Source organism: Glandiceps talaboti, chromosome 2 (genome assembly GCF_964340395.1).
Source record: "Glandiceps talaboti chromosome 2, keGlaTala1.1, whole genome shotgun sequence".
Lineage (NCBI taxonomy): Eukaryota > Metazoa > Hemichordata > Enteropneusta > Spengelidae > Glandiceps > Glandiceps talaboti.
In genome coordinates, this window is record NC_135550.1 from 30,212,955 (window position 1) to 30,239,987 (window position 27,033).

Consider the following 27,033-nt stretch of genomic DNA (forward strand, 5'->3'; position numbering starts at 1 on the left):
TTACAGCTGATATATTTTGAATAAAACAAGTTCACTGCACTTTCTGAATGAGTGCATTCAGGCTGAGTGACATAGAGAGCATTCAGTCAAGTGCATATATATCTCACTATGCCAATTAATAAGCCAGTTGCAGTATTACTCATAGAAGGGCGCCCTCAAGGATGCTAGTTTGCCATGGCTTCACTAAAATCAAGATCTGGAATAGGACCTCCAGCAAAATCTAACCCTAGTCAATCTTTCCATAAAGTTTCATCTAAAAATGCTCCTGTAAGTTTTTGAGATAGGCAAACAAAAAGACAGACAAGCAGGTGTGAAAATATCATCTCTGTCCAACGACGCTGACAAAAGTGAAAATCAGAAGAAATGTTCTGTGGTGTCCAATTTCTCTGAAATGTAACAAGATTGTGTACAAATAATTTATTATATTACAGTGATTGATGATGAAGTATAGACAAAACAGTCTGTAGATGTATCATGTATTTCAGCATATTTTGCTAATCCCAGTTGATTAATGTAGTTCATCTGCAATTTTAACCTTTCTATTGTGATTCCGCCCTATAGGGTATACAAGATAAAGCTGTCGTACACAGACAGATGTTGGATGGTGCCGCAGTTAGTGCTGATGTAACTGATGGTAAAGATATGAGTGACTCTGCCATTGCACAACTAGCTGATGAAGTTGACAATAAGCTTGTTGATGTCTCTGAAAAGGTTTGTTGGGTCAAATTACTGCTGTTAGCTTATACAACTTGTGAAATGTATATACCGGGTATGACAGTACAAGTATTTCAAAAATTAAGGCTGTGTGAGGAGGATTTTATCTTTGTAGATGTGTGTATGATGAAGCAACTATAAAGTCCAAAGCAATGGCCTATAACAATAGTATACATAGTGATGTCCATACCGATGTTGATCTGGCTTGACATGCAAAATACAACATGTGATATATTGTAAATTTTTTCATGGGTGTTTCAAAGAAATAAAATACAGCAACATGTGTTTGCAAAGTATTAATGAAGTCTAGAAAACAGATTAGATAAAATATGAAAAAAGTATAACTAGAAAAATCTTCAAAGTTGAGAAAAACCCATCAGATTGTAGAATATCTCTCTTCATGTACTTTATCCTCTATACACTTTACAAAATCAGATCTGTATATCATTCATACAGGTTGATGTAAGAGTTGATAGTCTGCAAGAATCCATCAAGAAATGGGAAGATTTTGACAAAGCAAAGGCAGACTTGAGATCCTGGTTACAGAATGCTGAGGAGGCTGTTGAATCTGAAATGAAACGTCCTGGTAATACTACAGTTAGTACTGCTAGAACACATGCAGCTGATGTACAGGTATATATGACATTTATTTCAATGATGAAATCTGTTTAGTTGGACACTGTTTATTTTGAGAATATGTTGTAAAGCCTCTTTTATAATAATAGATTTCCATTCATATCTGAAATATTATAAGATGAGGAATTTCCTTTCAATATCATTCATGTACAAGAACAATTTATTTTGCTTATCTTGTTCCAAACTATCCGTTGTGACGTGGTTTCAATTTTGATTTCAGTTATGTGGTAATATTTTGTATGCATTTTATTCATTACTTGTTGGCTAATATTGAGAGAGTGGTGTAAACTTTTCATTAAACCAAAATTTATAATGTCAAGTATTTGACTAATTTGTCACCTTTTACTTCCTTTGATTGTCAGAGAATGTCACCAAACAAAGTATTTGATGACAAATGAAAACCTTTCACATATTATTTTGCCTTTCCAGGATCTTGCCATTCAGCTGCATGGTAAGAAATCAGCTGTTACTGAACTCCAGGACAAACACTCTGCTCTGACCCCAACTACTGATCCTGAACTTGAGGCTTTTGCTGAGAAACTTGATGAACTGAGCAGAAAGGCTGACAAACAGACAGAGAAAAGAAAGGAAGAATTGATACAAACAGAGAAGTATGATGCACTGTCTACTGAAGTGGATGATTTCCTACAAAAGATGGCCAGAGAATTAGAGGCACTAGAAAGAGATGAAGACACCCCAACTGATTTGAAACTTGAAAAGGCCAAGGTAGGTTTAGAGATGATATTTTACATGTGTGTGGATATGGTGTGAAGGAGAGGAAAAGTAGCAACAAGTTGGAAATCTAATGGTGAATTGACCATCTTTGGCAGTATGCATACTTGAGGATGAAATGCTAATTTTTCATCAGAGGTTGTTTTGGACTACAGTTGTACGGATATTTTATGTGAAAAATTGTGTTCACGCTGTGTTGTGTAGACATTTGATTCTGATGTTTATTAAACTGAATAGTTACATGTATATCAGAATGAAGGTGATGTGTTTTTTCTAACAAAACCAGTTTGTCCTATGTGTTAATCCTCTATTTGGCCACTACAAGTACACTTTGTGCAATTAAGAATCATTACGTATAAACTTTGTGCCCTTGTTAAAGTTTGTTTGTGTGTATGTAACAGTCTTTATCAGATCTGTGTTGAAGTGATCACGTAGCAATTGTTGTCATGTGATGAACACACTGTGATTGGTTGAATTCTTGGTGTGATCAAATCACAGGAGATCTGTACATACACATTTTGATAGTGATTTCCTTTCACAGTATAAGTTGACAGAGACTTATTATCAATTGAAATGATTGATTGATTGATTGATTGATTGATCCCACCCATAGTACTGATGGATCTGTCATGATACTTACCACAAAGAGGTTCATCTGAAGCACTAAGTTAACACTGTCATTGATAACTACACAGTGGTACTAAATTACCACAGATACATAACTTCCTCCCTGATAGCTTTAACGATAGTACTTTACAACAAATAGGTCTATCTGAAGTGCAAGGTTTAACCTTTCAATGTTACAAAATATTCTGACAATGTTGAAATGCTATGAATAGAAACACTTGAAATGCGATGGTCTTTGAACATGACAGCTCTATTAATGAGTGTGAATTGTGGAGGTGTAATTTTTGCCAAGTAGGCAAACTTAGAATTGTGGTGTTATCAATATGTGGAGGTATATGGTGAGAATAGCAATGTAGATATGTATGGAATGTCTGATCTCAAATCAAAGCAGGTGTGGTGGAGATCTTACTCTGTAAGACCATTCTTGTGTTGGAGGGTTTGGTAAAATCTGGGTCTATGTTAGAGATGTCATTTAAGACCATTGTTGGGTTGGAAGGTTTTGTAAAGTCTGGGTCTATGTTAGAGATGTCATTTAAGACCATTGTTGGGTTGGAAGGTTTTGTAAAGTCTAGGTCTATGTTAGAGATGTATATCTATGTGTCTATGTTTTGTCAACATCTGATATACATCATACTGTACTCAAAAGTATATAAATTTAGAGATATGCCTAACTTTAGTGACATGGTCAATCTCTGTGTGCACTTATTTTTGCAAATATATTGCAGTCATACCAATTGGTTAAAACATAGTGATAACAACTTATACTTTGCTCAAAAGTTTAACTTTAGCTTAAGTTATAAATAATTCAACTGTATAGATTTTGTCAACTGTTTTCAATGTTCTGTCAAATTCTGTGATGATTGTAGCTTGGCCAAGTGTGATGTTTTTAAAGTACTTCCTATAATTTGAACTTGAGAAATTAGATCAAGTTTTAGTACATACCATGTAGATGTTGTAATTTCATCCGTCACTCAAAAGTATATACTTACTTTTGACAAACCAGTGATTCCAAAGTTTATGATTGTCAGAATCTGAGTTTTTAAATTCAGTTGATTAGAATTTATGACTTCCATGTGACAGTTTTAAATGGGTCAAAAAATAGTAAGTTGGCTATTTCTTTTTATCAATACTTGAAAGTGAAGTGTTAAGATATCCTTGGGTGATTTCTAAAGATTGACCTATTGATTTGAAAGACTGTCAAATTTGATTTGAAAGACTGTAAAAGTTGTGTGTTTCAAAACGATGATTCCCTGCAGTCGATATGTTTATCTTGATTTTAATGTAACAGTATCAATATAACACCATGTGTCTGTTGTCAGTCCTGTGTACAAGTTTCTCGCTACGTCATGCCGTTTGGCCTGAGTCCAAAAACCTACTCCACGTAGTTATCTGGGCCTTGAATTTAAATGTCAACTATTGAAACTTAGTATTTCATGACGTTAGGGAGGTTTTAAAGTGGAAGGATTTTGTACTTACTGCATTTGGATCATTAGCACAATTATAATTTAATAGCAACAAAACACAGGTGTGAGATAAGTTGGAAGTCTAACAGAAATCATTTAGGAAAATTTTTGCAGAATAATTCATTGTCTTGTTGACCCAGTTAGATTACATATACATAAACTGTATATCTTAGATTATGACATATAACTTTTCTGTCATTTCATGGTATCTTGCCAATCAAACTTCTTTTAATAAGACAAAGCAGTAACATCTTGAAGTTATTGTTTTGGTAAAGTGGAATGTTGACTTAAAAACAAAGTTAAATCATTGAATGCATAGAAACACAACAATTTCTACTTCCCTTGTCAGGTGGCAAAGTCTACAATTTTGATGACCTCTGTGTCATTTTAGACACACATTTATAAACCCTAGATATACATCAGGTAGGGGATAAAATCCACATTGCTATTTAAGTTTGGCAAGTTGACAAATTTGTGAAGGTATAGGTAGATTTTATCTTACAGAGATCATTGATAGCAATCAGTATTGCTGAAACTTTGGAAGTAAGTGTCCAATGAGTAAGATAGGCATGAAGCTTGATATTGTTGGAGCCCTTGGGATGGGATCATGGCAGACTGTAAATAGTTGGATTGCTTTTATTATTGCCCATAGATACAGGACCTTAGAGGTGTAATAATACCCCATACAATCTATGCCTTGTACTGTTTTCTGCAGTGTACCAAACACTTTCTCGGTCATCAAATTTCAGTGATTTCAGAATCGTTATGTTGTAGAACATGATGGAAAAACTCAATCAGAAAGGTTAGCCTGATCCTGGAGACATTGTCAATAAAGTTATTTTTAAAGGCTTAAAATATCCGCGTTGTCTGTTTGTAAAGGCTGATTATTGCAATGCCTGCATGGCTAATACCTCGCAATGGCTAATCGGACTTACAACTCCCAAACTGTGAAAACCCAGACAGTTGGCAAATGTCTGGGTGAAAGTGTTTCATGGGTTTGTCACTACAATAACAGATAGCAATTGATAGACAAAAGTTGGGTCACATTCCTATCAAAAGAAATTGACCTGCTCTGTTTGCGAGAAGGAAGAACTTTTTATTGATCACTTTTGAAATGAACAAAAGGTCCTTATGGAATTGTTATTTAAATCTCTGTCTTTCATTCTTTTGAATTTCTGCCTGCTGTGAGTACTATTCTGTAATTTAATGGCAAATGACATGAGGGGTTTCTACAGTTCTTGACACAACTTCACGTAATGTGATATTATAGTTTGATGTGAGCTATCATCATTATGTGTGTCATACACAATGAGTAATGGGGGCAGACAATTCTAAAGGAGGACCTCCAGCACATCACCATCATCACCACCACCAACATAAATCCAGAAAGTTCTTTAAACGTAAGAAAGTAAGTCAATCTATTTGTATAGAGAAGTGCATATTCAGTCATGCGTTCTTAAAGGCTTGATCAGAGTATGTGTAGTGCATACAGAAACTCCATCAAAAGTACAGAATGGCAGTACGCTCACGATAGAAATTTACATTGGATGACAGATAAATCTGATGATTTTTTTTTCTAACTTAGTTCATGAGTGTCACAGTGTTGTCAACAAAAATTCAACTGTGTGTTGTACAATGTCAGACAACAACAGTGACCCCATGCATTGTATTCCTTGTAACCTCAACCAGTTTGATTCTATCACAATGATAAAGAATAAAGGGGGGCAATTGGTTTTTGATCTCGTTACAGACAGTGTTCCAGTATCCATGAAATATATATCAGTTAAATGGTGAACATTTATGAGTCAAAAAGGATGTGGGCTAAATCATGCAACAAGATTGTACATGTTGATTGAGTCTCTCTGTCTTAACCCCATGTTGTCATACATTGAATTGCTCTTTAATGACAGTAATATTCGTGAGATCACGTAACTTTATTGTGAATGTTGTCTTGTGTTACATTGTTGCTGTCTTTGACATGATGCAATAGTTATAGACATGACTTCATTGTTTTTTGTGAAGGTGTTGCTGTTAGTCAACTCATTCAATTGTCCTCCCAGGTGACTTTTAACGCGAGGATACTGTTTGAATTATGATCAAGAAGAATGCCTAAGGACAAAATGGTGACCTTTGTGGTGTCCACTGGTCCCCAGGGTGCTGTTTGGTGACACTTGTTTCTTCTCTATTGCTGAGTAAAACCTGTATTTAGTTATGGAAGAATAATTTACTAAAATGTCCATGTCTATCTATAGAATGTTGTTGTTTTTGATGAAAGCTCATCTGTGCAAAGGTTCAGTCTAAGTTAATGGGTGTAACTTTGTATTGTACTGAAATTTAGTTGTTGTTTGTGGATGGTGATGTGTCTAATCATTAGCTTACTTTGGGTGTTGTGTTGACCAGACCACTGCTAGACATCAGAAAAAAGTCCACAGAAGAGGTACATGAAATTATTTATGGGTGATTTTCAAAGGCTCATAAAACAAATATAGGTTTGAATTATAAATCACAAACCTTATTCTGAATTATGATATATTGATGATTAGATATTTGTTTTATTACATTTTTACATACCTACAACAATATATCTACACTGACTACATATTGCTATACTCTTGGTGTATAAAGAGAAATCCAACATACCCACACTGCCTCAATAACAGTAATGTAAAGTATTCTGAAGAATTTGGTTGTTGTGATAGCAAAGTAGGCAAGGGAATCTATTCAGTTTTACAATATAAAAATGACAAAAAACCTTTCTTTCTGTTACTTTGTTGACTTGAAATCAGAGAAAAATTGATAGTGGTCATGTTAATGGTATGGGGAACACTGGTTTGTATCTTCCCTCAAATTACTTTCTCTCCTTGAGGTGCGCCCTCTATGACCAGAAAGTTTGAGAAAAGACCAGAAGCTTGTGTACGCGAAAATCAATGTAGCGTCATCTCTGAGTTTTCTTTTTTGTTCTAATCTAAAACACATAGTGTGATATTGATTATTTAAGGGTGCTTGTTTACATTTAAATAGAAAATTACCTTCCAAACAAATGTCTTTTTAGTATGTTTTACAACTTGTATTGAATGACGTGACAATTTATATGTACCAACAGTGGTCTGTTTACAAATCAGAGATACTTGAGTCAACATTACAAGTTTGTAATGTATTAACTATTACTTACTTCATCAGAGTAGTGATAATATTGATGGAGGTATAAATGAACCTTTGGTTTTACATCATCTCAGTTTTAAAGAAAATCAAATTGTAGATAAGGAATACAGATGATGAATAGTTGATAAATCAAACAGAATGTTAATATCAGTAATTTATTGTTGTAGCTTTGTAATCTTGTTGTTGATGCTACAGATAGATTGAGTAATTATGTTATGGCTCATTACCCATCCTTGCTGTAACTTGTCCATAACAACATGCCCTCAGGTTGGTACGCTACTTGTCACCATTTCAACAATACCACATGTTTGGGCATAATGTTTTAAATATTTTTTAATAGAAAATTTCATATTTTCTGAGAAATTTAAAAAAAAACATGATACAATTCATACATCTTTGTTCCATAAATAGATCACCAGCAAAATAACATTTTGTTAATGATACATTACTGTACAGGTTAAAACATTTATCGTACTTCTTGTTCAAATTTTCAAAAAAATCTTAACTGTTCTGTGTTTCCTTTCTAATTTCTAATCATTGATTAATTAGTGATGCAAGAAAATTGTTGATAAAACTATGTTATCAAAGTGCTTACAATGTTATAATTGTATTTCTTCATGCATAATAAAGTGGTTGTAGTGTCCCTTTAAAAATGGCTGACACTGTGGTCATATTTCACCTGAGAGAGCCCCGCCCCTTTGTTACAAAATAGCTCAGTACTGTATTCAACCAATGGCACGCACGTACCCTTCTAACAATACCTTTCTCGTTTCCCATTGTTACCTTTGTAAACACAAAATGTATTGTTTACTGGCAATCACTTTCAACTGTGTCTTAGTGTGTATGTGTGGAATCATCGTAGTATTTTATAACTGTTTACAAGGTTATTGCCAACTGTAAAACAAATTATTTAAATGACTTGTTTGCTAAACAAGTTGTAGATCATTAACTGAGTAAGCAGTGTAAAAATTAAACAAGCAGCTAGCCTGCCAACAGGTATAGTCTAATCTTAGCTATACCAGTAGTGGAGTAGAGGGGAGATTGTGTGTATATTGGAGTACAAATACCTGTGTTCAAGGGGTCAGTACAATAGCCTTTGTCATGTAGTCACTGATTTGATGTGTGACGTGAATACGGTGGAAGGTGACAGATATATAGCCTACTTTGTGAGTTGGCTCATACCCAGTCAGGAGCTGTTTAAATAAAGATGCATACCGACATGGCCCACAGTACACACGGACTTACTAACTTGAAGACCTCAGCCATGTAGACGGTGTAGTAGAAGGTCAAATAAAGGAAACCAAGACGATGGCTTCGCTGGACGTGCCGGAAGAAGTTGCCAGCATTCTGAATTGCATGGACTATTCTAACTATGAGTTGCAGTGGAAAGTCCAAACAACCAGAACCAGTGAAATCAAACGACTTGTGTTAACATGGGAGCAAATCACTGATCCCGGGCGTGCATCAACCCCAGAGTTTTATGAGTCTAATGATGCCCTTCAGATTGCTGGAGGGAGGGGTGGAAACAAGAAAAAATCACCTTCCAAGAGAAGGAGGGATACCAAAAGGTTACAAAAATGGTTGGATGAGAAAAAGAAATCAGAAAGTCATGATGATGAACCTGAAAGTCCACGTCTACATGAGTCAGGGTATCATGATTCTCAAAGTGAAGCTGAAGTGAGTTGTTTATAATTTAAAAAACCGTGTAAAAAGTAGGGGAAAAAAAGTATCATAAAAATATAATTTACAAGTCACAAACTAGATGCTAAGGTAAATGTTCACATTGAGGTTGAAAGGTCATAACAAATCTCAAACCTTTAATCTGTTAGATTTTAGTTGTTGTTTTTCAGATTATAATTCTGTGACAAGAAATCTCTATATTGTGTAGTGGGGAGGAACTGCTGTTCAGTTGCTATGGTAACCATGTAAACTACAGATATCGTATTCTCATATATTAAAATGGTGATTTCCGTACGTCTACAAGTGTGTGACAACCTTAGAGTTAAAGATCAGGCTAGTTGTTGGCACTTTGCCAGTGGTCTTGTCAAAAAAATATCAGAGCCTGTCAACGATATTGGTAAATATACCAATGCAGAACTTTTCATGCTGTGGCTTATAGTATATATTATTGTTTGTGACTACTTCTATGTTATATGTTCGATTTTAATTATCACACCCACTGATAAAATCTTTCAAATGAGCATCCTAAGTCTACGTACCCTGAGGGTTCAAAACACATACAGTAGTGTTAACTCCAGGGGAAATGGTGTAATTAAAGAGAAAGGTGTCCCTTTGAAAAGAGGCTGTTACTTTAAAGATTAGAAGTTGGTAGTGTACAATAGAAGTGTTAGGTCAAGTGAACAATGTGAATACACTTGGTCTTTACCTATACCATCATTTAATCTTCAAGTCTATTTTGTCTATTTTCCACTATTTAACCTGGCTACAAGGTTGTAATTGTTCTTTTCAAACACCTTTGTTTGTTTCTGGTTGCACCCATTGACATGTAAGTAGATAGAGTGATGGACTATACATTGTGCTATTGTTTTTGTTGGTTCTTTCACCTGTTATTTTACAATGTCTGCCGGTAGATCCTTGAGGGATGAGTTGAAAAAACATCCTGTAGTAGTTAAAGGTTTCTGGAGTAGCTGTTGATTCTTTCAGACTTTGTGTTTGGAGGTGTGTCACTTCTGTATTACCTACAATTGTTAGGCTGGTTGCTTGGATATAATTGTAATTTTAGGAATGTGGAAAATGTGTCGTAAAATCCCAAAATACCAGAAAATTGTAGAAATGTAAATACTGCGAGAGTATAGCTATTCAAGGTAAAAATTTGGTCAAAATTGGCAAATAGAGTAAATGTAAATATGCAAATCAATCTTGAGTATATCTTTGTTGATTCTTGTACAACATTACTTTCTATTATAACTAGCTAGTGTCCATGTTTTCCTTGACATGTCCTAAAGCATAGACCATAAAGCATAGATTTTAGGCTGTTTTAACCTGCAGTCCAATTGGTTGCAAAGGCAATATTGAAAAAGAACACAGATTAAACTTTTCAACGGTGTAAAGAACACAGCTATACCTCAAAGTGTTTAGTTGATCTATTTTTCCAATTTTGAAAATAGCTTCAGTGCATTTTGATGTTAGCGTAAAGAAAGTACACATTTTCATTTGACCACTAGCACTTCACAATTTCTTGTACTATTGAAGTTGTAAGACAGATTGATGTTTAGATATTCTGAGATGGTACATTATATGTGTGGGCATGGCTCATAAAGCGTAAATATTGCTGCTAGCATAAAATAGTTGTACTGATTTTGAAAGGAAAGTTTCCCCGTTTGACTTTTTCTTTGATGAAAAGGAAATGGCAACCTCAGCCTAATGGATTCCTCTTCACTCAGTGAATTGATGGTGAGAATGATTTGTGGTCAGTATACATTCCACAGTTTGTATGGCGTGAGGCCACTCACAAATCAGCTTATTTCAATGACTCATTTAGATGTTCCGTTTTGTCAAGGGTTTGTTAACTATGGATTGTCTTGTAGGCACAGTTTTCTTTTAAACTACTTTATAAATAACAGAGTTTTAAAATCTGTGTTCCGTTTTACAGAGGCTGTCGGGTGAACTGAGCAGTGCTAAGGAGAGTGTAGATAGCCTGCATTCAACTGGAGAACAACTGTGTACGTACTGCGGTAGCCATGATAGAGCTATCGTGGAGGAGCATCTCAGGTAAACTTGTCAATTTTTAATCCTTCTTTTTCACCCCTGATGTTAGTCTAAGTGCTACCCTTCATCAAATCTTAAGATCTCTCTTTACCCCTGATGTGATTTTGTCAATATTAACTCAGTATTGTCAGCAGATGTGTCATCGATGTCATCTTTGATGGATGATTGGGGACGAACCCCCAACAATTAAAAACAAGCCAGGTTGCAGAGAAGGGCAAAGGATAGGGTCATTTCCAGGGAGCTGCATGTTTAAGAGAGATATGACAAAAGATAAACAAAAAACCTTTGATCTGAATTCATTGTCCAATCTCCTAATTTGTCTGCAACATAACTGTTCATTTATATTTTCCTCTACCATTGGCATTCAGTAAGTTCTCTTTTACTGAGAATTGTGAAGGCTAAAGTTAATTCACCAAGAAGCTGAGGACCATACAGCATTACAAGACACTTTAAACCTTTCCATCTCATTTACATGACAGTTTTGGGACCAAACTAACATAGAGAAGTTGTCAGCCATAAGTTGTAAATTGGAAATTTATGGACAAATAATGTTTAATTTCATAATAGTATTGTTGTATATGTTACAAGATTTATTTGAGTTCTTTATTTGTTTTATCATTGATTTGTAGTAAGCATTCACCTTAGCATGATATCTCAGAGGTCTTCTGTAGTCAAGAACTAATCTTTTATTTAGGCTTAGTAAATTACCAAGTTGTGATAATCTGATGATACAGCAAATAGAAGATACTCATATGCCACAGTAACTGAGTTAATGAGTAAAAAGAACTAATTTTGCCATCATAAATAAACTTCATGAGGGTTAATACCCCCCCCCCCCCTCCCCCTTATTATTAGGCTATGCTAATACATTCCAATCCTGTTGGCTTCACTAACAGCATTCCAAGTCATTGACTACATAAACTTGTATTCTTAAAATTTGGTTACATTACATTAACTCACATACCATCATTATTAGATAGTCCAGTATACTCATTTCATCAGTCTTACTCTAACACACATTCTTCTTCCTTCGCTACACCAACAAATATTACTACTTGTTGCAAAAGCAGAAAATTTGAGTTTGTTCTAGATCCTGGGAATGCAATGTAGTTGTAAACATAAACTTGGATAGTTACCACACCAGTGGATTCTAGGCTACCATATCTGCACTATCTGATAATCAGATAAAACTTAAATCAAAGTTATTTTCAGCATATTTGAAATCACAATTGTTAATACCAAAAGTTGAAGTCTGTCATATTACCGATAGTTTGATTCAGAAACTAACATAATTGTGTAAATCAGGTAGTGTTATAGTTCGAATCAGTTTTCAGTTTTCAAAACATGACTGTAGAAAACAACTCCTGTAGCTACCATACCCTAACTGTACAAGTAGCATAACAACTGCCAAGTATGTGTTGTGTGTAGGCAAGTTACCTGGATTCCATAGTTCCTGTATATCACCATAGTTAAAGGTTTGCCTTCATACCACAATATGATGTTTATTGGCGATAATTTTACAATACTAACAAAACCATTTCACTTTCTATTGAAATTGACAAAGCAAACAGAAATGCAAATATATTAACTTCAAGGTTACTTGTAAGTCAAGTGTTTGGGTCAATATAAACAAAAAAAAACTAAATAGAAGTATACCAATATTGACTTTGAACTTGTCAAGACTTTTGACTGTTTTACCATAGACAATCTCCACTGTCTATGGCTTTACTCATATTGACATATATTAGTTTTATTGTGCCTTGTGTAAATATACTGTATTTAAAAATGTAATTATGTGATGGTTTCTCTATGCCTGTGGTAGGTTGTTAGGGGTCAAACATGCCAAGTTTACTACTAAGATTCCTTTCACCAGTTAAATTCTTCAGAAACTGTACAAATTTTACCATTGTTCTCATCCTCCTCTTTAATATGTGTACTTCTATCAAACTCTTAAAGTTTAAGAGAATTAACAAAATACCTAGACTGTAGACAAACTCCTCTCTTACATTTCTTGTTGTCTAATTACTATATCCATCAGTGTTCTTAGAATTTATCATCAGAAGAGTTGTCAGATAATAGTAACACCTCAATATAAACACCTTCTGCTAGTTACAAGTTAGTGACCAAGACAAGAGGATTTTAGGTCTGTCTGGTGGCTATTTTGGTACTATTTGTGCTCAAAGTGGGTTTGGAGTGTGATTCTCATTTCATCAAGAGGATACTCAGATTTTGTCTTTGTATAATACTGTAGTTCAGAGGAGAACACTTTCTGTAGCATTGCTGCAGTTCACCCCACCAAATTAAGAGAAGTGGTATCGAAGAAGGCTATTTGTCAGGAACATTTAGTAAACAACACCAATGCTTTTTAGTCATACGTTCACTCCTTAAAACATTTTGACAACCTCTTGATTGTTGCTCCACACCTTTTTTTTTTGAGTCTGACAATATACTATTTGTAAAGGCTTGTGACACAACATTTAGATCAGTAAATCACAGCTTGACATCAAGTACCAAAATTGGGTCTAGTTGAGAAAATCTTAAACAATCATTTCATATGCATCTCTTTCATTTTGAAAGAGTGGTCATGTTTGGTGTGAAAGCAGAATTCAGTTTTGTAAGATGTAATATCCTGTACATGAAATGTTGATACTTCTGCAATTTTGACTCTTGGAACACCCTCAAGTAATACTGTCACACATCAGTTCCTATCCCTCTCAGCTCATGATGTACCTTAGCTCTGTCAAGGTGTCTTGGTATTGTTCTCCTGGTACTCTCTGAATACCTTCAAGTTATCGTCACACATCAGTTCTCCTCCCTTGTGGCTCATGATGTACCTTAGCTCTGTCAAGGCCCCTTCTTATTGTTTTTTTCTGCTACAAAGAACAAAAGTTGACAATAACAAAGCGAAAGTTCTAAATTACCTTCTCCTATGATTGGTGTACAACAAGTACATGGTTATTTACCATCTTTATAAATATAAGCTATTATTTTTCGGCCCACGGGGGACCTGAGAAATGGGTAATCCAATATTGATGTATAGTGTAGAAGTACCCACGGTTTTCTTTGTACCTTTGTTATGTATGATATCATTTACAGACCAAGAGACCCAAGAACTTGATAACATATTGTATTCAGTGGTTAAGAATGCCCTACTGTTCTTTTGGCAGTTGTAGGTACCAGGTGTTACTTTCATCTAGTGTGACCTTAGAAATCAATATTGCATTATTGTCTTTTACGTAGGACCTAGAGGAGAAGTATAGAATTACATTCAGAGTGAATTAAAATGTACTTGGTATAGCAATGATCATTGCTTCAAATATGTAGATATGAGACTTTTTGTTCCAAACCTTCTCTGTTCATCAGAAATCAGCAGTGGTCACTGTCCGAATAAATCATGAGACGGAAGTTATTTTCTGAATTCCTTGCTTTTAATTGAGTGTGTAATTCTAGGTGTCAGTACCTGTCCCCGGCTATTTGTGGAGCTTAACTCTTTCCCTTTACTGTACGTCTCTGTAGAGAAATTAGAGTCACCTGCATGATAACTTTTGACATTTTGACATTCATGAATTGTCAGGTTATTTGATAGGTGATAAGTTGATAGGCAACAGGTGGTTGTTGATGATAGATTATATACCAATGTTCTAGATTCTCCATCTAACCATTATTCTATTTTGCAAGTCAGTAGGTATATTCTTTACTCATCATAGGAATTCTCTAGTGTAGTGTGCAGGGTGTAGTCACATTGAGTTTAGTCACAGCAATTGATTTATTTATCTATAAAATGATTGAATAGATTTGGTATTCCAAACTCAACGTGTCCACAAAACAATATATAGGCTGCCAAAATGCTTGATTTGACAAACTCACTGCATATAGAATGAAGCTGTTTATGTATCTATAAAATACCCTTTCAATCTGTCTATTACTTTACAAGTGACCCTTACAACTTACAGGTTTTAATGACTTGTAAAGTTTCATATTGAAAGCTGTGATTGATATAGTAAAATCTCACTATATGTACCTAAATCCTGTTTTTCTGTTTATTTTTTCCAACAGACAAGTCCAAGATCGGTATGACAGTCTATATGATAGAGGAGGACGAAGGGTGAAAGCTATTGAAGTGGTGCTGTTGGATTACAATACTTTAGTTGAACGTGTACAAGATTTCCTAGGATGGCTTGGCAGCACAGAACGTAACATTACATCACATTACCCACTCAGTCCTGCTATAGAAGATGCCCAGTCACAACTAGAACAACATTATGTAAGTCTGTTTTCAAGACGTTTGGTCTTTAGTTGAGGTGACATGAAATTATCTACAGAAAATACAGGTGTTGGCTGTGATTAATTTTAGCTGTAGTATTACACTATATTCACACCCTTTATTGTAAGCCCCTCAGAATTAGGGACTGATATTTAAATTATTTTACCCCATGGCTTACCAATGTTAAGTAACTTTGACAATAAATCATTAGAAAATAATTCAAAATGTACCAATACCAATTACATTCCTATAACAATGTGTAATACAGTATGTAAATTCATTTTGGAAGTAATCTTAGTGGCAGAGTTAGTGGTACTGTGGTGTAGATGTCTGAACTCTAAGCCCCAGAGGTCAATAGAAGTCAACATCAAAGTAGTTGAATTAAGGTGTCTCTGTAGTGGTCATGGTCTACTACATTTCTTTTGTTAAGAATTAATGAGCATGAAAGAGTGAAGTGATCTACAAAAGCCAAGAACCCATCAAAACAGTTTGTTTACTTATCTAGTAAACTCTTTATTGGCAACACCAAATGATCAAAGTATATTCATTCAGTTTCAGAAAAGCTCTTTCTGTGACTAATTCATGAACAAATTATACTATTTTCTGTAGATGTAAGACCTCAAGGTACTAGTGTTGTATATTAAAGAGACCAAGGCTGGGGTGGGTGGGTGGGTTGGTACTTTTATAGACTTTTACTAACTTCAGAGTTAGTGAAAAGACTTGATACATATACCATAGGGTAATTTCTGATGAAAAATGTCATAAAAGTTTAGTTAGATGATAAATTCACTTCTGTGCCTATAACTAGGTATTTATAGTAGTGACTATAATTGCTAATAATAGGGCTAGCCCGCAGGCAGTAATGTCTTGTCTGATGAACAGTATGTGAAACTAAATAAGTTTGGCTTGGTTAACAATTTTAGGAATCCATTTGTTAGATGGGGAAGTGTAATGTTAGAGGAAAATCAGGTATTTTCTGACAGGTGGCCAGAACACATTGAATTTATCATTTTTGAAATGCTTTGTAGAATCCTTACATCAAACTGTTTCTTTGTTTGATTGTCAGCGTCTTATTTAGTGTTCTATTTCATGATATTTGTACTGTGTGTTGTACTTAGTGTGTGATACTAACGAGGGGAGGGGAGCTGAGCTAGGGTGATGATGATGATGGTGGTGGTGGTGGTGGTGGTGGTGGTTGTTGTGGTGGTGGTTGTAGTGATGCTGGTGGTTAAGGTGGTTATGATAGTTGTGATGGTAGTGGTGATGGTGATTATGATGATGGTGTGATGATGCATGGTGGTGGTGGTGGTGGTGGTGGTGGTGGTGGTGGTGGTGGTGGTTGTTGTTGTTGTTGTTGTTGTTGTTGTTGTTGTTGTGGCAGTGACAGTGGCAGTGGCAGAGACAATGACTCCGACAAGGACAGTGATGACAATGTATCATTTAGGAGCAGCTTGCAAATATTACCAAATTTCATAACAATGATGTTATTTTGTTTTTACTACATAGGCAATAATCACAGAGATAGAAGACAGGCGAGCCTTGGTTGACAATATCAGTGGACAGGGTGATGCTATCCTCCGAGGTTTGAGTCGAGGAGAAAGAGAGCATGTCCAGCGACAGATGCAGAATGTCCAAAAACAACTCATGCTGGTTGAAGAACTTGCCACAAACAGGAAGAAAAGTTTGGGTAAAAGTGTCAGTGACAGACAACAGTTCCATGAAAGACGACAAGAATGTCATGATTGGATGGACGAAGTTGAACCAACCATTCTGGCAGATGAAGCACCAAGATTACAAGTTGCCGATGTAGAGAAACAGATTGAAGACATTAAGGTAGGCCAGAAGCATTGAGAATCTGTTGAGGTGAAAAAAAAATCTGAAACTTGAACATTTCGATGTTGTAAAACTATACTGTAAAAGTATGTTTGATGTCTGACAGTGTTAAGTATCTGCTAACCCCTTTTAATTTTAAAGTCATCTAAGGACATTTTGCCGCAAAGTAAAACCTAAATCATTTATTTGTTATTGAAAACTTCTATGCAACTTCTTTGTCCAGAATTTTGTCAAAAGTCCTGCTGTTCTCATAAGTACGTTTGATTGGATTCACTGTCCTTTGTGTTGTATGTTGTATAAGTGCATACACCAACAATAATCAGAAGCCGTAGGGTGAGACTACAGATTATTTTCATCAAGTTAACAAGGTGTATTGGTTTACTCGTGTCAGAAATCTGAAGACTGCTTAAAAGCTTCCTTTGTTGTTTTTGTACGTATGTGTTTTCCAGTATCAGATGCCATGTCATTGTAAGTCAATAACTTCTGAATTATCACAATTTGTGTTGTTATGAGGATTCAGACTTTGCAGTGTTTACCATGGCAATGTTATTTAGACAAGAGAAGATATTTGGTGAACGCAGTATGGTGTAATGAAAGAACGTCTTTGTAAGGATTTCCAACCAATTATTTCATTATGAAGTTGTAGGTCTTGACCTTTTAACAAATATTTGTCAAATCTCATCTAAGTACTGTATTTAGGTCAATATTTGTGTTCTCTTCATAGGCCTTGGCAAAAGACGTAGAAGAAAACAAACCAAATGTACTAGAAACACTGTCTCTAGGAAGACTTGTCCTGGTAGATGGCAGTGAAGATGACCAACATTCATTAGAAAAAGAACTACAAGGTAAAATGAAGACAAATTCTATCATTTGACATATCACATAGCAACTTAGTGAGGACTGAGAAATGTTTTCTCATTGTTATTCAATGTCTGTATGTCTGTATTGTGTAGATAACAATAGACATTTTTATGGTTTTGTCGGAGGTCAGTCAGGTAGAAAAGATTGGTAAGAATAGTGTGGACCCAAGTACAGGAGAGGCCGAGAATAGGGGCAGGTTTATGTTACAATTGAGGTGAACAAACAAGTGAGATCCTGCCAGTAGGGGTGGTTTAGTGGCCAAGGCAGTTTTTTGTTGGATCCACAAAAACTGTTGAAAATTTATTTATAGGTGGAATTATTAAAAAGAAAATTAGTTTGTTCTTGTAAGTGTTTTATGTGTCTCTCCTTGAGTTTTACGGCATCAGTTTGTTCTGATCAATATTATAGTCTGTACTGGTACATGCAGTGTCCTTAATTTTAAACAACATTGTGAAAAAATCAAGTTTGAGTAATTCTCCTGTGTGCAATTGTAAATACCCTTGAAGCTAGTCAGTTTGAACTAGAAACAGATGTAGTGTGAACATCATAAAACAAAACTGTTGTATTAGAGTACTGGTACATGTCATAAAATTTGACAAGATGTCTGAATAGAAAGATGTGACAGTAATATGGATGTTCTATTCATTTATCATAGACACACAGTATAGGTTTGAAAAGCTCAACAGAAGATGTCAGGAGAAACTTCACACACTTGATGATGCGCTGGAGAAGAGAAAGAGTCTCCATGGCGACATTGATAAAGTAGTCACCTGGATGAAACCAGCTGAAGCTAAACTTTCTGAAAATATCAAATTGAACTGCCCCATTGAGAGAATTGAAGCACAACTCAAACAACACCAGGTATGGTATTTTATTTGTGTTGACAAAAACTGCAAGAATGTAAAATATTTCAGAGTTTAAATGATATAGATGTTAACTCTCAGACACCACTGAAGATCGGTAACTTTCAGATAATTCAACAAAATGAATAATGGAGTTTGAGTGTTTTAGACCTAAAACTTATATGAGACCATTTCAGATATTGCTAGACCCATCAATACATTGTATGTGATAAGGAGACTATTTGTTGTGTTTTTTCACTTCACGTTTCATGTTCATTTTAATGCCTTAATCAATTTGTTTTCATTTTTACAATCCTTTTCTAGTCTGTGTGTAATGACATCAAATTTTATGAGAATCTGGTAGAATCGATACATAAGCAAGGCCAGGACATACTGCCGGAGTTGAACGACCAGGATAAACAAACACTACAAGACCAACTAGACAGTCTTCAAAATCAAAACAATAGGTATGCATTGATAACTAAAATATTGCCTTCCACCAAATATGCTTGATACAAATATTTTCTTTCTTTTGGTAATTTTACCAGTGAGTAGATATATTTTGGATAACATTTTTCCCAAATCCCTTGTTGATGATAAATGCTTACAGGCTGAGTAAAAAAGAATGGATATATATTAGAGGTGCATTATCAATTCTATTGCAATAGTTTGCAATATTTGAAAATAATGACCCAAAAGGAATATCAAATCTTTGGATCTACTTTTAGATAGAAATTTAAACAAATCATAATAATCTTGTCTGATTTTAGTTTCACAACTGAAATATATGAAAGAAATTAGAAAATACTGCAATAATGTGTTTTGTGGTTATTCTGTGAGCATTACAAGCATTTCACTAATTTTACAGCATTGTGAATGTAAGTAGCAAAGTTGGAATTTAATTTTGAACAAATGTGGACAGGATTTGGATAGGGATTATCACGGTATGTCAAAATGAGTAGAACAGGAAAGATGTCATTTTGGACTACAATAGGTATTATAGTGACCATTGTCATAAGAATTAAATTCAGTTGGTAAGTGTACTTTTGTAGTCTAGAGTAAGCTTATAAATTTCACACTTTGATGTGATTTTCATTGGCAAGATTAAATGAAGGATGTAGAATGACGAACACTGTTGAAAAATGAGGTGTTTGACCTCTATATCATACAGCAAGGGACGGAAATAGATACTGGTGACAAGTTTAGTTCATTTTCATAGGAAACAGGAATTATAAGGAAATCTGAATCTTTATTCTTGTCTGCTGAATTCAGCAATTATACACACAGTTCTTGATAATAATCTTAATTCTGTTCATGTGTTTAACTTTACAGAGTTGCAGTAGCTGCCAATGAAAAGAAACAAGAATTAGAGAAAGCATTAGCTGAGAGGAGAGAGTATGAGGCTGATATTGCTGAATGTGACAAGTGGTTGAAAGAAGCCGTCCAAGTTTCCAAGAAACTAGATAACCCAGTAGGCCACACTGTTGACGATGCACAGGAACAGTTACAGAAATATCATGTATGTTGTCACTTTTTAAATATCAGCGTTTCTTAAAATTGACATGTATTCTGAATTCTGGATCGTGGAATAGGAGCTATAAATTGCGTAATACTAGTTTTCAGAAACTTGAAAAATTGAATGAATTATATATAAATTTTATGTTTTAAAAATGTCATTGTAATCAAATAGTCTGACAAAGTCACTTTCCATTGTGACCAGTAATTTTTTTCACTAGTATTGATTAATTCAATAATATTCAAAAATTTTATTTTTCACTTTCCCTTACCTGTGATACAGGACCTCCAAGCCCAGATTGCAACCCACCAACCTGACATTGAGTCTCTTAATGTCAAAAAGACACATATGGCAGAGACTGGGCAGGCCACCTCCTCAGGAGATGTGTTGAGAATCAATAACACTTACAATGACTTAACTAGACAACTTGACAAGAAGTGCACTGAACTTCAAAGAGCCGTCCATATGAGAGAACAGTTTGAAGAAGGCACTGTGGACATTGAATCATGCCTTGAACAATTTTATTCAGACCTTGCCAAGCTAGACAAACCAGGAGTAACAGCAGAAGACAAACTGAAACAATACTTGGTAAGTTATTGATGGATACATTGTTAGAATTGCAAACAGGTGGCTTGCAATAGGGAGAATGGAATGAAAAGAATCATTGCTATATCGCAAATTCTAACTTTTCAAGGAGCATCTGTTGTGATCTCTATATTTGCCATTTGAAAAGTTGTGATATTTTAGTGAAATGTTGATGTTGAATTAGTTTTTGGTCCACACCCAAAATCAGCACCCCAATGAATCCCGATTTCAACTTATTATTGTACTACTTATAGATAAAATAGACCTCTAATTGACATGTACAATGTCTTTTTATTGGTATTTTCAACAACAAAAAACAATTCTCAGTGAATATATTCTTGGTTGTTTGACCGAAAAAATAATACCCAGTTACAGCTAATGCAGCTTTAAAGATATTCAATATTGTGTATTCAGATTTCATAATAACTTTCATAATAACAAAGACGTACAGAAAATGAACTACAGCAATTTGTGTAGCTAGTTCAATGTCATGAAGATAAGATTCTAGGTCAAGTACGGACAAGAACAACATAGAGAAACTATGCCACAAGTTCACAGGGAAAAGAAAAAAGTACAATATATGTTTACAAAGCAACAGAAGTTCATTGTCTATTTACAAGGTCATTGTATTTGTTAACTGTTAGGTTCCACCACCCATGAAATTAGACTTGTAATTGTATCGTAAGCCCTGGGCTAAAAACACAAATATGTCTCCATGACAACCATAGCCGTTGTGTATTTTATGGCTGTTTGGCTGTGAAGTATTATCTATTCATGAGTTTAAACTTTGCTAGCAAAAGCTGAATGGCTCAATTCTTTAATACATTACTGCCAATTATATTATAGCATTACCAATTCCAGTGAATTTTGTGATGTCATTGCTGTACATTATTACTGATAATGTACTCCGTTATTGGGCATCGCGGCCCATGAACGAGCATAACAATACAAGCTTATTTGTTGTTTCTTCATACGACTAGGTATTTTTTCGAAATGTATGTTGTTACTTATGATTGTCAGTTCCACTGTTTAAAAATACAACGCATTCATGAAACAAATTTGTGTTCACAGCAGTTCATTGAAGTGTATATGTGTGTACCGTACGTGTACGTACGTGTGTCGCTATGATTAGTATTCAGCTTCCGGGCCGAACATGGCAGACGATGTTCAGCGCTGTGTATATTATAGGTTGTTTTGCGTTTCTCGGTCTACAAATTCACTGGAATTGGCAAAACTATAAAATAATAACAATAATGTACACCTTCCCAGTCCATAATGGACTCAAGCAATCTTTGCACTCCATAATGGGCTCGGCTGTCGCCTCGCCCATTATGTCGCTCAAAGTTTGCTTTCGTCCATTATGGGCTGGGAGGGCGTACATTATTGTTTAAATAGTGTGTATTGGAAGGATTGGTTATGTTAGACTAGAATGTGAGATTGCTTACGGTGAACAGGAAGAGATTGTCAGTACATGAAAACAATAATACTATTACAAACAAGTACAATATAGCTATCTAACATTCTTTTTGTAAAAAGAAAATACCTAGCCTAACTCTGTAACAAACTATATGGTATCTGCTTATGAAGCATGAACAATGTTTTGATAAGATTTGGTAACCATGGTAACAGAAGATAAAACTTGCACAGATTTCCATACCTTGTACCTTATTTTTATAATAGGGAATCTAAGTAAAATACCTTGGCCTAATGGGTACATACTCAGTTATGTTTCATATATTTACCCCTTCCGTAACAAAAAACATTGATGCATGTAAACATGATGGCATGCTTTTAAACACACCCCAATGTGAAGTAGAGCACAAAATCACAAAATAATGTGATGTCTGTCAGGTTTGACTATTTTGTAACATAGTTTGAAATAAAAAAAAGAAAAGAACAGAACCTACCAATAACATTGATTGTCCTTGTAGACATGATTTATATGCAATTGTTTTCTTATCAGCATCAACTTTACAAGTCAAATATATCAATCTAATGGTTTATCCACCTCCTCCACCTGACGTCAAATCAAAGCATTTTGCGGCAGATGTGTCAAAGTCGGCATGTCAACAAAACTGACAAATTACAAGAACACATAACCTAGCTATTTTTGTGGTACTTCAATGTTGACATGTACGGCAATATTTTGTGTCAACTTAGGCCATATAAAGAGAATAATAAATCTGCCATAGGTTGTTGATGTCTAAGATAAATTTGTGGTAAGTGATGGTGTGGCAGTGAAAACAATGACAGGGGTATTAGAAATCAGACAATAGTAGAATTGTGTACTGAAATCAGACAATCCATCTATGTTAGGACTACCGTGTTATGACGTCGGTATGTTGTCTTGTGCTACAGACAAACGGTGGTATGCTATTCACTTCGCCTTTGATTTACTGAATTATAGAGTAATACATTGCTTAGTTTGTCTACAACTGCATGTATCTCGGCACAAAATAATTGTTTTGTTTTCTTCATGCAATAAATTACCATGAGTCATTACATACTAGTATTGAAATCAACTAACAATAGATTACATCATAAATTGCATTTCTTTGTGTAAATTTTGATGAAAATGTTGAGACCATTGCCTGCCAAGAAAGGCTCATTATTTTGACATTTTGGTAGACAATAAAGTGGTCATGATTTAAGGAAAAAAGTTACGGATGTGTATTTTTTAAAATCCTTTGGCAGGATTGTGGTAACATAGACAATCATACTGCTTATAAAATATTGTTACCAATCATGTCAGAAATGAAACCAAAAAATATTCTACATAAATTACAACTACATGCATACATCATTCAGGTTGATATGATTTCTGTTTGTAGTTGATTATTGCTCACTTTTTCCCTTTCAAGTACTAACATTTTTACATATTTGTCTTTGACTTTCAGATCATGGAAGAAGAGCTGCGATCCAAACTTGCCAGCCTGAATGTCCTTGCTGGCCAAGGAGATCACATTGGCAACGAAGGTGATGACACTGACAAACAACACATCAATGAACAACTAAGTAAACTACAAGGCAATGTTGATGCTGCCCTGACCAAACTTGAAGAGAAGGAGAAAGAAAACAGCAAAACCTTGGAAGAGAAACAGGTTGCCAAGTCACAGGTTGCAAAGGCTTTGGAATGGTTAAATCAAGCCCAGATGTCAGCTCTAAGTGACACACAAATTCCACTCGATGTCCATACTTCAAAAGAAGCTCTTCAGAAACACCAGGTAGCCAACTTTCCTTGGTCAGGAATTAAGATAAGATGTCTGCAACTCTGACCTTTTCTGCCAGTTTTTCTCACAATAACAAAAAATGGCCGAACAATGTTGACAATCACCTTATGAAATCATATATGGAGGTGAAAGTATTCAAAAACAAAAGAGATAAAATCAATATGATATAAATCAAGAATAAAACTCAACAAAGGTGTAGTTTAGTAAAAGGGGTTTTTGTCAACAATAATAGGCTATTGTTGTGATTACTGGTGAAAAATAAACAGACATTCTGATACTACTAGTAACATAGATATTTACAACACATGGAAATATGGTAGTATATTGATTTATTGATCCTTAGTTTGGTATTAACTTCCAGTAGTGAATATTGTAAACTAGTCCAGTACAGAATACATTCTTACAAAATTATTTTTTAAGTATGTTGTCATTTTGTAATTTTTTAAAAACATTTTAACTTAGATATAGTATGGAATCACATAAATAATCCTTTGCATAACATTTGTCACAATTTCTGTTTTCAACAAAATTTAAAAGTACTAGAAAATGATGTCTAATTATGTTTTGTTGTGTAGCAACTTGAAAATGAAACAGAAAAGGAGATACAAAGACTACAACAATTGGCAGACTCCATACGTGCCAAGTTTGCTGAGTTAGGAGAAGAAATTCCACCAGAGGTACAAGAACAATTGGACGCCATAGAGAAAAGACAGCAGGACCTAAGAAATGCTTTGAAAGAAAAGAAAGCTACTCTAGAAGCAGCCATCTTAACAAGAGAACAGTACCAAACATCACTTGATGATGTCGGACTGTGGCTAGACAAAGCCAATCAGAAACTACATGAAGGAGAAGACGGGGCAGACTATGAACAACTGCCAAAACAACTTGCAGAACATAAGGTGAAGAATTGACTATTTTCAAATCAATTGGCTGATTCAGTCCAACAAGTAGTTCTAGATTGAATTTCAATTGAATTCGTTACTGCAGAAAAAGCATCATTTAAACTCACATATAATACTATGTAAGTTTCATGCGATGCAGACATTCCTGATTTTATTTATGTTTACTGTCATTGTGAAAATCTCTGTGTTATATTAGACTGTTTTTCTTGTATGAAAAGTAGCACTTTGTTCTACACATGACATGCACTTTATCATGCCTTTGTTCTTTTAAAGATCATGTCAACAAATCACAAATTGAATGTTTTAGAAATGTCTGTACAATACAACTGGTTAGCTATAAGTTAAGTTACTGTATGGAGAGAAGACACTGAAAATAACACACAATCATTCATGACTTCTGCTACCTTGCCACGCACCAATAAGCATAAAATTGGCATAATGTGTGAGGGAAGTATTTCTCTAGGTCTATAAAAATGAGTTCAGCCATTCTACTTATGTTGAAGTGTTTTCTGGATATAACACCATTGTTGATGAGTATTCTCAACAAATAAAGGCAAACACTATAACCAAAATGAAGGTTTTGGTACGTGATATTACATAGCTGAAGTGCAGAAATTCTGTGCTACTGTTTCATGACAGGTATTGTGTGATAACAATTATACATGATTTGAGACCCGGATTTGTTGGTCTATTAAATGTGAAAAACTAACTGTCCCCTCCCCTCCTTTGTTAACATAAAGGCATTCTTCAGCCAAGATAACAGTTGCCAGGATAAACTGGATGAAGCTGTTGAATCAGCGGCCAAAATGTCATCGTCCCTGACACCTGAGGAGAAAGAAGCCATGAAAGAGAAACTGAATTCCTTGAATGCTGAGATGACTAATATTCTGAAAGCTGCTGATGAGAAAGAAGAAAGGTTATTGAAATATACGGAGAACTGGGAGACTTTCCAGGTTGAAGTAGTTTCTGTTAAAGAAGCTTTGGATAAAGTTGCTGAGAAGGCTGTTGTAGAATTAGAACCTACCTTTGAAGGTACTAAAGAAGCACATGACAAGCATCAGGTTTGTAGTCTATATGGTATTCCATAAAGGTGATATTAACGTTCATGGTTTTGGTTTTTTTCTTCCATCTTTGCAAACTGTGGACAGGATAAAAAGACAGGAAGTTCATACTTTGTTACAATTCAGATTAGGATGTATTGTGAGGGAATCTTTTAGTATAAGTTTGAAATGGATGGTGTAGATATATCTTTCTTTTCCTGTTCATAATGAGGATGTTGTGAATCCGGTAGGGGATATATTATTATATGTTAAACATCTATGAATATCCATCTTTATCTGTGATGTTGATCATGCACAACTATTTGTTGTCATATATGTGTTTCAGTTTTTGCATGTATGTATATATTTGTGAACTTTGTGATGTAAATATTTGTTGACTTTATGATTTATTTGTGTGTGCACTGTTTTGTTTCTGTGTAGCAATATGTATCAGAATTGACACAGTATGAGGACCAAATCAAAACGCTGGAAATGAAAGCACAAAAACTTGAATTAGATGGCAATAAAGCTGGCAAAGATGCTGTGGAGAGGAAACTAGAAGAGATTCAACAACCATGGTCTAATCTTCATCAAAATGCTGCTCAGCAGGGAGAACTTTTGCAAGAATGTGTCGTACAGTGGCAGGAATACCAAGATAATCTTGAACAAGTATCTGAGTTTGTTACCGATACTGAAAAAGCCATCCCCACTGTAGTCGTTGAAACTGTTCCCAGTGAACAACTCACACAAGACCTCCAACATGCCAAGGCAATTATTATTTTATACTTTTATGTCACTTGCATGTCAGTGTTTTGCATGTATTCTTTTAATTTGTTTAATTTGAACATCATGTTAGTTTTACTTGCTTAATATTCTGAATACTGGTTAAGTTATTAA

General features: G+C 34.9%; 1 protein-coding gene across 1 annotated transcript in view; it reads left to right on the plus strand.

Moving 5' to 3' along the window:
* LOC144446524 (nesprin-1-like) overlaps positions 1 to 27,033 on the plus strand; it is a 168,360-nt gene that overhangs the window by 66,198 nt on the left and 75,129 nt on the right. The window contains 15 exon segments of the mRNA XM_078136309.1: positions 562 to 711; positions 1,171 to 1,347; positions 1,780 to 2,076; positions 10,948 to 11,066; positions 15,120 to 15,327; positions 16,834 to 17,160; positions 17,885 to 18,005; positions 18,677 to 18,882; positions 19,188 to 19,330; positions 20,196 to 20,382; positions 20,662 to 20,967; positions 23,862 to 24,188; positions 24,770 to 25,093; positions 25,837 to 26,157; positions 26,578 to 26,904. Of these exon segments, the coding sequence (XP_077992435.1) occupies positions 562 to 711; positions 1,171 to 1,347; positions 1,780 to 2,076; positions 10,948 to 11,066; positions 15,120 to 15,327; positions 16,834 to 17,160; positions 17,885 to 18,005; positions 18,677 to 18,882; positions 19,188 to 19,330; positions 20,196 to 20,382; positions 20,662 to 20,967; positions 23,862 to 24,188; positions 24,770 to 25,093; positions 25,837 to 26,157; positions 26,578 to 26,904 (3,540 nt within the window).